Source organism: Cryptomeria japonica, chromosome 5, assembly GCF_030272615.1.
Source record: "Cryptomeria japonica chromosome 5, Sugi_1.0, whole genome shotgun sequence".
NCBI lineage: Eukaryota > Viridiplantae > Streptophyta > Pinopsida > Cupressales > Cupressaceae > Cryptomeria > Cryptomeria japonica.
In genome coordinates, this window is record NC_081409.1 from 254,536,223 (window position 1) to 254,548,675 (window position 12,453).

The 12,453-nt window shown below is 31.8% G+C and overlaps 1 protein-coding gene across 1 annotated transcript in view; it reads right to left on the reverse strand.

Moving 5' to 3' along the window:
• Nucleotides 1–787: 787 nt before the first annotated feature.
• LOC131875862 (probable truncated L-gulonolactone oxidase 7, mitochondrial) overlaps nucleotides 788–12,453 on the reverse strand; it is a 46,939-nt gene continuing 35,273 nt past the window's right edge. The window contains exon 3 of the mRNA XM_059220561.1: nucleotides 788–1,620. Coding sequence (XP_059076544.1) covers nucleotides 788–1,620 — 833 coding nt within the window. The remainder of the gene's footprint in view (nucleotides 1,621–12,453) is intronic.

Sequence of the window (12,453 nt, forward strand, 5' to 3'; positions counted from 1 at the left end):
TGTCACGTATTAACCCATTTCAAAACTAAGAAACTGTGTTGACTAGAACCCTCATCTTATCCATCGAGAATTTATTTTTTTATTCAATATTTTTAATAAAATCTATGTTTACTATATTCCTATCTTACTTCCTTTCCTTAATGTTATTCTACTTCACTTAATAACTATTATTATTATTTGTAAATAATGAAGATAATTCTTAGTTCTACTATGTTTTATTTCTCTTGTTGTTGTGAGCATCTACTTGTTGTCTTGGTCAATTGCTATCTAGTTTTTTGTGTTTTGGGTTGTTCCTTGTTGTCCTTCTATGCTTAATGCTCTATCTTTTTGTAAAAGGTTATGGGTCCTTTAAAAAAATCTTCTTAACTTAATAAAAAACTATCATTATTATTTACAATTAAGATAATCAAGTGGAAAATATTTAAAAAATAATTAAATTATTTAATTCATTTATCTTTCACAAATTTTTAAAAATATTAATAATTTAAAAAATAAAATTTGAAATGTGTTTTTAAAAATATTTTCAAATTTGAAATTACTCTAACTTAAAAAAGTATAATCCATGTAATATTTAAATTAAAATCCAACTATTCAAACTCTAAACCATAATAAATGTTAAAATAATTTATAACCAAATGATATTTTAGGTATTCCATAAAACTTGAAATACCAAGTTACAACTTATCTTGGAGAGCATACATTTATTAATATGAGAATACATTTGTTACTTTATGAATTTAATAAAATTCAATAATGTTCCACACATAAAGGAATTATAAATTGTTAATTAATTTTTTGTGCAAACACGTGCCTTCTTCCAAACTTTACCTGGTTTGCAAAAGTATCCTTTTTTCGGAGCACAATGTCTATCCTCTCTACACTTGCAAAGCTTGTCCAATGCACACCCATCTCTAAAAACTTCTAGACTTCCTCCTCCAATCCCAAACAAACCATCTGTCCATTCATTAGAAAATGTCCTAGATGAATCAAATTTCTTCTTCACCTCCAAGAACTTTTTAAAATTATTTGCCCTTTTAGTTAGTCCTTGAAACAAGTAACCCCCCGATTTACCCCAATGTAACATACCACCATGCTTCTCAATAACCATTTGTTCAATCTCTTCATACACATCTTCATTCCACTTGGGTGTACCAACTTCTCTTGACCTATAATTCATCATGTCTAGGGTCACTAGATCCTCGTTAGGTCCCAAATATGTCTCAGATTTCTTAATAGAACGCATAAATATTCCAGTCATGTCAGATAATTTTTGAGGATTCAAATTCCTAATACTCTTCACATCCTTGATTACTTTAGGTAAAGAAGATATAGGAACTCTCAATTCTGAACCAAAGTATAAGGTAGTGTATATTCGTCGATCCCATGAACAAACTGTCTCATTTTTATCTAAAATTGATGTGGGAGTGCAAGCCTTAGAGTATCTTCCTGCTTGGCATCCGCCAGATGTTTGCATGTTGTTATTGAATCCTATTATTGGATACCCTGTAAAGCGGTTCCCATCATTTAAATATCCACTACCATTAATTGCAAGATCAAGTGTCTTATTTGTGAGTGTACTGCATATAGCTTCAACATATCCTTTCTCTTGAATTTCTTCATCTACATATTAAGATCAAATAATTAGATGAATGCACGGAAAAAACTAGAAAAGAAATATTATTTAAATTTGTTATACAAGAACTTTGAATATTAGATTTTAAAATTTTAAAATTATTACCATATCATCTAGCTCTTATATATCAATTTATTTAAAATAAAATATTGAAAATTGTATCCAAGAAATATTTTAATTTTAATATTGTATATCATATTTCATAAATGCTAAAGAAATAAATTTTGAAATACTTACAAATTCTTAAAATTATCCATCCAAATTCAAATCAAGAAAAATAATTCATATGGTTTGCTACAAAATGGGAGACCAAGATGTACAAAATAGGCACATAAGTCAAGAGGAGACAATAAGGAAAGCTTAGAATTACTAGGAAAGACATGGAGAAAAGGCCAAGAGGGAACATGAGTATATATGGGATAGGGGGAATGGGAGAACTCAAAGGTAAATATGTTAGGAAGAGGAAGAATTGGTTTATCATGAATTTAATATATGTAATCATTCAAAATAGAACATCAACTCCTATCTAAATTAAGAGAATTAAAATTTCATTACTATTATTACTATAATATTAAAATACTACATATATTTTTCATTCCTATTTTTTGTTTAAATATATTTTTAGTATGGTGTTTGATGTTTATTTTACTAATACAATGTCACTTTATTATTAGCATTATATTCCTTAGTAAGAGAATCACAATATCATTTCAATTAGATAATTAAAAGTTTTTTTTGTGTTTAACTGAATTTTTTCTTTGAAGTTTGTTCTATAATCATTTTCTTCATATTTGTTTCCTTTTTTTTAATCTCTTTCTCTATTTTAAGGGAATTTGTCAAAAACATATCTTATGTTCTTCCTCAACCTAATGAAGAATCACAAAGTATGATCTAAACTGTTAATATTAAAATATTTATAACATTCTTACATAGATCAATCATTAATACAGTCTATAGAAATACTATCTCTATCATTATGTCATTAATAAATCTATTAAACTTAACATCCATTCAAATTTGAAAAAAAAATGTTAAAATAGAAAACAAATTCAATTTTTTTCCAACATGTTATTTATAATTATCTTTCCATACTAGTCTTTGCATATTTATTTACTCAACACATGCTTTGGGGTTTCTTTATGATAAAAAATAGTTAGCCAATTTCAAATCTAATATACAAAAATGCAAATATTGTTATTAGGAAATAAATGGGTTGGTTCAAATAGTTAATATCAAGAAATATAGACCAAAACAAGTAACCCATTAGATAGTTTGTCATTCTATATTTAATTAACAAAGTGCATCCAATCTATCTGAAAACCATTTCAAGACTTACCATCATATGGATATTAGTGATCATCAATTTTAGAAGTTTAATTCTTTATGTATAGGTCAAATGAGGCTATGGGGTGATCTACAATACTGCATAATTACAAATGATTGTAAAATAAGAGAAACATTATATTATATAATAGAATAGTAATTAGTCTGGATGGCCAAGAAAATTGTTGACAACTAAGAAAATATAATCGTTATAGTACACTCATCTTGACTGTGACATTTTTAATTTAACCTATCTACTACAAGTGAAAGTTATGTCAATATTGAAAGATAGGAATGGAAGTTGAAGGGTATGATCAATCATTTTCCTCTTACAAGTGTTGAAAAGTAGTTTTTATCTCTATTAGAGTTTTGGGAGGAGGTTGTGTAAGAGCATTCTACTTATGATAAAAGGGATATTCATTATATGCTCATTTATATGTTCTCATGGATTTTGGACAATTATTTGAGATTATAGGAACCATTATAAATTTTTAAAGATTATTTGTAAATTGGAAAATATTATATTGGCATCATGCAAACCTACTACAATGTACACATGACAATATTTTAGTTGATTGAGGAGAAAATTGCTCACTCTTGTGAGAGTTTATTAATTTACAAGGTTTCTCATTTGTAACTTTTATTTTCTTAATTATTGGCATACATTCTCTACGATATTATCAATTTATTTAACATATATTTACTTATGTTTTTAATACTACAATTTAAGTATGATCGTCATTGTTTATATACACATTAACCTTAATTTTTAATGGGATTATAAAAGTCTACAAGTATAAGGGAATGAATGGGCCTCTTATCTTATGAATCTAGTAGAATTGCAATAGAATAGAATTTCATGATACTTTTAGTTGGTTGTTGATCATTCTAGTTCATGCATGCTACTAGGTCAAGTAGAAGTATTATTTAGTTTGTTGGAGTCAAGAATTAGTTTTAAGGGGTGAAATAAAACATAAATAAGAAAGACCAAAGAACGTGATAGAGATTTAGATAAAAAAAAAGAAATTTTTAAAAATTGTAAGAGGATGCTTCATTAATCTCTAGGCATATGGAAAAGATAATCATGGTAGATAATATTGTCTAAACTATAGCCTAAATTTTTGGTATATAAAGGTAGAAAATAAAATTTAGAAAAATTGTAAGAGGATGTTTCATTAATCTCTAGGCATATGAGAAAGATACTCATAATAGATAATATTGCTCAAACTATAGCCTAAAGTTTTGGTCTAGAAAGGTAGAAAATTGGTAGAGCAATCCAAGAAATATTTTTTGAGCAAGGATAAATATTTTTAGGCTAAAATAATGTTAATTTCCTTTAGAGGAGATAAAAATGAATGTAAGCCTTTCAACATAGTGAGTTTAATGTGGATAAATTGGTCTAATGTATTGCACATGGAAAAACCAAGTCAATGAGTCTCCTTCACGCATTTGGAAACTCTTTGATCATGCACTCACTTGGTATGTTGAATGTAAGCCTTTCAACATAGTGAGTTTAATGTGGATAAATTGGTCTAATGTATTGCACATGGAAAAACCAAGTCAATGAGTCTCCTTCACGCATTTTGAAACTCTTTGATCATGCACTCACTTGGTAAGATTGATTTCATATATTTGTAATTATGAATATTTCTATCCTAATAAAAGGGTTTTAGAAACTATTTAAGAAAAAAATTTACTTTAGCACCGTGAGGAGGAGAGATACATAAAATAGAGACTTTACAATGAAATACAAGGTTAAAGTGTCCAACAATATATGAGTAAGTACCACATAAATTAAATACAACTTGGTATTGATGTGATGAATAGAGAGGAATTGATGAAGTAAAGAGTTACTCGATTGCATGAGAATAATTTTTATGGTGTAATGGAATTTAAATATTTATGGGGATTGTGAACAAGACCACTATATTGAGATAAAAATGAAGAAAAATATTTTTTATATCAAAATTAATAGTGTAAGAAATAAATACTACAAAGTGAATACTTGAGAAAGGAAATGAAAATGGAAGAGAAAAAATATTATTAAAACCACCAAAATAGTTAGAAGAAGAATTTTCATAAAATTGTAGTAAATAATTATACAAAAAGAGGTGAATTGAAAGTTTCATCTATAAGAACACATAGTTCAACTTTAGCATGGATGATTGTTTTTCATGTTTCACCCTAATGAAAGGTACTGGAATTGGTACAAATTATTATCCATTTGAAAATATAATGATGAAGCTCTTCAATATCAAGTACAATTCAAAGTATGAAAGGTATATCACTTAATAGAATTTTTTTTCAAGAAATAATTAGTCTGGTCTACAAAGTAAGAGACGATTGAGTCCATATAATTAGAGTTGGGATATTTTTATTTTATTTTAATCAATATACATTATATGATAAAGAGAGGAATTGTCATATACTTAAAGGATGAGGTGGATTTTTATGTTATCCCATTGAATGTTCGTGGAGTAGTCTTTGAAAGAGCATAACTCTATTATAAACGTGACATATTATATAGAAACAAAATAAGTGTAGGCTATGATCAAAGAAGCTCAATAACACATTATTGAGCCTTATAAGGGTGTAGACACTCAAAATTGGTGTTTTTCTTTCATTCTTTCATTGAATGTATTAGGATAAATTTTCATATCTTTTTAGGTTTCGTGGTTACATAATTTGGGCTTTGATGTTTTCCCATTTTCCTAATTACAAAGGGAAAATCTAAGGCTTGTATCATAATTTTAGTACATGGTCAAGACTTGATCAACTCTAGTGACAAATATTTAGTAGTCATTTTAAGGGATAGGAAAGAATATGATGTTGTTGAGATCAAATCCATTCATGAATTACATATTAGAAAAAATATGAAAAATATATATATTAGTTTATATGTCAATTTACTAATCTATTTGACAAGCCAAAATGGTTACTTCAAAATGAGAAATAGAACATGGATTTCAATTTATACCTAGTTGTAAGCTTCCTAATAGAGTTATAAATGATAAAATAATATTGAGGGATGATGATATTAAGAACCTAATAATATATTTTTCATGCCTAGCACTTGTTTGTATTGTTATCCCATAATAGTAGTAGTATTAAAGGGGTAAATATGGTTTATATGTATAGACATATTAGTTGTAACATGATAAATAATTTACGGGTCTCTTCAAAACTTGTGGGGTTTTGGGTCCCCTCAAAACCTGTTGTACGGAGTTTCTGGCCCCCTCAAAACTTGTTTACCCTTGATCAAAAACATGATAAATAATTTACAAAATATGATGTAAAGTCTAGTTAACATAAGAAATAAATAAAGGATACTAAAATATAAAAAATAACATTCAATACTATAGAAGGTTTTTATAAGTGGCTAATGTTGTCATTTGGGTTGTGCAATTCACCTAAAACATTGATCATACTTAATAATTAGGTATTTGGATTATCTTTTTTATTATTATGGTATATTTTAATTAGATAAATTTTTATATTATAATAGAACCTGATGCTCTGCAAAAAGGATTAGAAAATCTGTTTGATGGCAACACACACAAGAGCACAAGAAACAAACGTTAGTGTTAGCAACAAAAGATTATCCTAAACAGGCATATCAAGAGAGATATTAAGCATGAAATAGAAAGCATATAAACATAGAATAAAATAGCTAATCAAGATGCTCATAGTTGCTCCTCCCTTGTTCCTCTCCTCTCCAAGTCCCAAATGAGTGTAGCTCTCAGCTTTTAGCACTAGCCATGGATGCCATATGGAGATTCAAGATGGTTGAATATGATAAGCAAATACTATGCAAGAGTAGATAGTGATGCTATGAAAAAGCTCTATGCTAATGCCAGTATAACAACAATACTCTAAAATGCTTCCTTTTGCTTGAGGAGAAGGGTTCTATTTATAGAAGAAATGGGGAAATGAAGGGTTAAGATTGAATGGTTTAATCAAGGGCCAAGTTTGAAAGTTGGGGATCCATGTGCACAATTGGCACCAATAAAATGGTGACAAGTGTCAACATAGGATTGGGTTGAGAGAAGAGGTTGGAGGCATTAAAGGCCTAAGAAGACCTTATGGTTATCTAGAGGCTAAGGGTCAAGTCCAAATTAAGATTACCCACTGGATTAAGAGTTAATCCAAGGATAAACCTTTGTGCAAATGTTTAAGAGATAATCATGGTCAAAGCATTAATGGCCTGATGAGACCTTTGGGTTGGGTAGAGGTTGAGTCAAAACAAATGTTTTAACCATGTGGGAGGGTTTGAGGTAATCATTAATGGTTATTGGAGACTTTGGGGATTAAGTGGTTGAAGGTTGAAAGCCTTTAATGGTTATCAAAGACTTTGAGCCATTTAGTGGTTGAAGGTTGAAAGTCTTTAATGGTTATCAAAGACTTTGAGGGTTTGAGAAGTGACTTCCCTTTTGCTTAGGAATGTGACAAAGTTTAGAGAAGGGGTTAGGTTATTTAGAAGTGATTAGAAAATTCTAGAAGGGGTTTAGGCATGCAAGTGGATTATGTAGGAAAATGCAAGAGAAAGAAGGGAATATTGATATGGAAGAGTTTGAATCTAGGTTGGAGTCTTCTTTGAAGATTGGTCACAAAGCTAAACAAGGCAGAGCTTCCCTTGCTTCTACTTCAAACTCTAATTCTCAGCTCTCCCATAATTCTATTCCAAATAAGTTTTTCCTAGCCCCTTCTAGGAGTGATATACCCCATTTCCCAAGGGATCTCAATGCCAACTCCTCTTTTCTCAGTTTGGAAAGGGAGAACCCACATGATGTCATTTCCATGGCCTGTGATGGTACTATGGATAACTTTAGGATTTCTAAATGGGATTTCCATGAAATTGAGATTGAAATATGTGAAACAAAATTACAAAGTATGGAGTGTAATAGCAATATGTAGACTGTCTAACATATATCCTATATTTATTGATATAACTTGAATTAGGTACCATCTGAGTATATTGTCATGTCCATGCACACATCTCTGACAAAATTCAATAGAATTCTAAGCATAAGACCTAGAGTTGCTTCCCCTTCCCTTTATACAACAAACCGAGTCTCTATATTTTGCAAAAGGAGAACTCGATATAATTTTAGGCAATAAAGAAAATAGGGCCATTAGCAAAAAAAACCCAGAGGAAAATTAAAAAAACCTTTCCATAACTTAATTAACCTCCCATTGGGATGTCAAACAAACCACCTCGCTGAAGTTGTGGGTGCCTACCATGGGTTAATGTTGGCTAAAAAAATTAAGGCTAATTCAGTTTGGCTTGAGGGGGGCTCTAACAACATTATCCAGTGCCTAATGGGAAAATAAAAACCTTCTTGGAACATCAAAAGTTGGATTGAGAAAGCTAGGAATATATTAAAATCATTGCAAAACTTTAATATTTCCCATGCCTATCGCGAAGCTAATGGGTTGGCTGACCACTTTGCTAATTTGATAGTTAGGAGTAATGATGAAAAAGTGTGGGGGTTGGTGATAGTCTATTGGCCAAAGTTAAGGCCTTGATGCTATATGATTTGGCCTAGGCGAGACAAGCTATAACAATAAATGATCATGTCATTCCTTAATATGATGGCTCGAATTTTATGATTAACTTTTTCATTCTTGTGTTATTTCTGGTTGCGTCACATGTTTTCTAGGTATTTTGTGGCCCATTATGGAATTGCCTTGCCTTGTGCACTAGTGCCATTGTTGATACCATGGGAGGTGAAAGGCAAAGGATTGAACCCTTAAACTACAAGGATATTGGGAAGAATAAAATGATATGATGCATTGTGGATTGTGGTAGTCTTACCCCATTCATCAAAAGATTGCAGGGAGCACATGCTAATGTCATGAAGAAATTCACCAAGGGTTTGAAGGATGGGAAAATCCAAATTGAGGGCAGAAAGGTGGAGGTTGATGAGAAGCTAATTATTGAGGCCATTGGTCTATCAATGGAAGGTATGAAGTTTTATAGAGATAGGAAAATGTCTGATGTCATTGTCAAAAGATTTCCCGGAAATGAGAAGGAGAGGGCAAAGCCAGCTAAAGTGGATAAAAGTAGCTACGACATGGGTAACATCAAATCTATTTGGAACTTTGTTCTTGTTGTTTTAATGAAATATTTTACCCTTGATAGTAGATACACCAGGGCCTACCAACATCATTTTTTTTTCTTAAGCACTTCAGGCACAAAGTGAAAATTTACTTCCCCCTTCTTGATGGCATCCATCAATGCCAGCATTAAGGACCATAGAAAAAAATAAAATTATTTGTCCTTCATGGGGGCTTGCTTTTCGTAATCTATGAACATATCAAACCTTGCCCTCTCCTTCAACTTGGGTTCCTAAAGGTTCTAGTGAGTTTGAGGAAGACGATCATGTTAGCCTTTCCTCTGATGAGGAAGAAGGGAATATTAATATGGAAGAGTTTGAATCTAGGTCGGAGTCTTCTTTGAAGATTGGTCACAAATCTAAACAAGGCAGAGCTTCCCTTGCTTCTGCTTCAAACTCTGATTCTCATCTCTCCCATAATTCTATTCCAAATATGTTTTTCCTAGCCCCTTCTAGGAGTGATATACCCCCTTTCCCAAAGGATCTCAATGCCAACTCCTCTTTTCTCAGTCAGGAAAGGGAGAACCCACATGATGTCATGTCCATGGCCTGCGGTGCTACTATGGATAACTTTAGGATCTCTAAATGGGATTTCCTTGAAATTAAGAACCTTAATGTGAAATTTTGGGAAATTAATAGAAAACAAGAAATCCAAGCTGCAGAACAGTGGATGGTGGACTAGAGAAAGTAAATTGTGTACTCCATTCAGAAAATAGTGGGTATCGTAAGTGATATGAGGAAATTCTATGATAGTAGAATTTTTTAGCTGGATGATTAACTCAAGAAAGAGTTTGAGGGAAGATTGAGTCAGATGCAGAACAAATTCGAGAAAGTTAATGAGAATTTGATATCTTTGGTCACCTAGAGTCATAAAATGGTGAATAATTATATTGAGAGCATAAACACCGTGGTTGGAAAGCTTGAATTCCTCCATCAAGAAGGAACTACTATGGATGTGGATGCCTTGGACAAAAAATATGAGGAAATGATTAGGGCCCTGTAAAAGAACGAGAGCTAATTTGAAGAAGAAATCTGCCAACCAAAAAATTTAGGAGCTTAAGAAAATTTCTCTAAACATGACTCAACTGGAAACTAAAGCCGTGGAGGCCCTTAAAAATTTGTACTAGCTTCTTCCTTTCTATTGTCTCTTTGCTAGATTTTGGTTTTTTGTTGGTCTTTTGCTGTGTATGGGATGCTAAATTTTAATGGTTATTTTTCAATGCTTATTTTTTATGTAGACCTTTGTTAAAGGGTTTTGGGTCCCTTCAAAACCTATTTGTTCCATAATAAAAAACTTAATTGACCTCACTATATTGTATTGATAAAAAATTAAAAACACAAGTGAAAAAAATTCTCATGTAATAGGACTTCTAATCCACCATTTTCATGTCTATAATGGTGTTAGAGTCTTGCACTTCCTCTTTAGCATCTGCACCAAACACAATATCAAAGTCAAAGGCATGGCCATTCTCTGCAAACCTAGACCTAGCCACATTTTCTTCTTGTCCATGAACGAAACCATCCACTGGCATGAAGTCTCCACCATGAGTAGGAGCATCCTCCTACTAACCATGAGCGTTGTTTCATGCTCCCTCCATGTTATCACCTCCTCATATCCTGTTGAGTGGGCGGTTCTCCAATGTACCATGTAGCTATGCATTATTTAGGATAATCTAGGTCTCCTCATAGAAAAGGTTATAGGACAAGCTGGGGAATGGTGATTGTGGGTAATGAAGAGGAAAAGAAATTTATACTTATTAAAGATAGAGTTTCACAGCCATTCACCCAATTCCCTTTTATGGTTTGAGATGGCATCTAGGAGAATCTCATCATCTTTGGAGTTAAGGGATCATTTGAGAGCAGTATAAACACAAAGAAAACTAGACAATTTATAAAGGTCTTTCTAAGAAAATAGGCCACTTACTGAAGATTTGCCCAAATGGAGATCATAACTCTTAATAGTAGAGGCTAGGGTGCTATGGGGGTAATTTATTATAACATTTGAAACCAAATTAGAAACTATATAAAAGGATTGTGTGAGGTCCAAGGCATTTGAAATAAACATACGAACCCCTTGAGTAGGATAAAGAAAATGAGGGTAGAAATCCAATAGGTTAACCTCAATTACTACTTTGATAGCATGCTCAACATGGTGATATTGAAGGAAAATATTTTACTTATCTTTACCTATGTATATTCCCTCGATTCTAGAATTTCTCCATTAGGGATGGGTAAATTGGCATTCTTGTTGATGGGGGATATATCCATAATGCAAAGCTAGAGAAAGATAAAAAATAATTGAGCACAAAGACAACTACTTCACTAACCAAAATTCCAAACTTTTTGCGGGGAAATGCATTGGGAAGTGGAGAGGTTTCTACCCTATATAGCACCATAATAAATCCCATGTCATTTGAACATAGGGTGCAAAGAAATCACTGTAAGAGAAGAGTACACATGCCTGATCTAAATTACCTCAAGGGTGGAAACACATGCCTGAACAGTCTAAGAAATTGAAGGGTGGGATTAATGTGGCAACATATTAGGTAATGGATGTGCTAGTGGTTGTCAAAACTAGGGATTATCCCACCAATTTAAAGAGATTTAAAATATTTACCAATTTACATCACAAGACAAATAATAAATATTGCAAGTTTACATATGTGAGCTAGTTGGAAATGTTGTCGATTCTTAGGAAGTGAGGTAACAATGATTATATTGTAATCAATTAAATAAATATCATCATCTTTATCCATTATTTAGTAATTTGGCACCTAAATTTGGCTTATGCCAAAAGGGATTGCTTAAAGCATGTTAGATTATGGAGGAATAGGAATTCCATCCTTGCTTTGCGAGGGCTTGCCACATCAAGAATAATACCTTCCTACTTTTCCATGTAGCCTTAGTTGTCTTCTTCATGCATCTAGGTGTATAGGACCCCAAAAGTGGTTATTTAACACATATGCATACATTTAGATACATGGTCTTGTCAAAAACGTTTCCTAGATTGGACATGGCCCTATGTTTATTGGAGCTAAAGTTGAGGGATTTTAATTTAGAATTGTCAGACTCACCTTTTTCTTGCCACTAGCGTTAGTATTATGACATTCACTCTTTGCAATTTAGGGATAGCTAATAGGGGTCCACCAAATCATCAAGACTTGGCTCTTTTATATTCCTAAAAAAAATACTACAAATGATTTTATGATATAGGGCATTAGAGTTTTTCTCTTTCTCTCTATAGAATTTCACCCATTGCTAGAAAATTAAAAAAATCTTCTTATTTCACTCATGATCATTTTTGAATTCACAAGTTGAGTACAACCTTCATTAGCTAACCAATTAGCTAGCATATTCTCTTCCCTATAGGTATGAGCGATC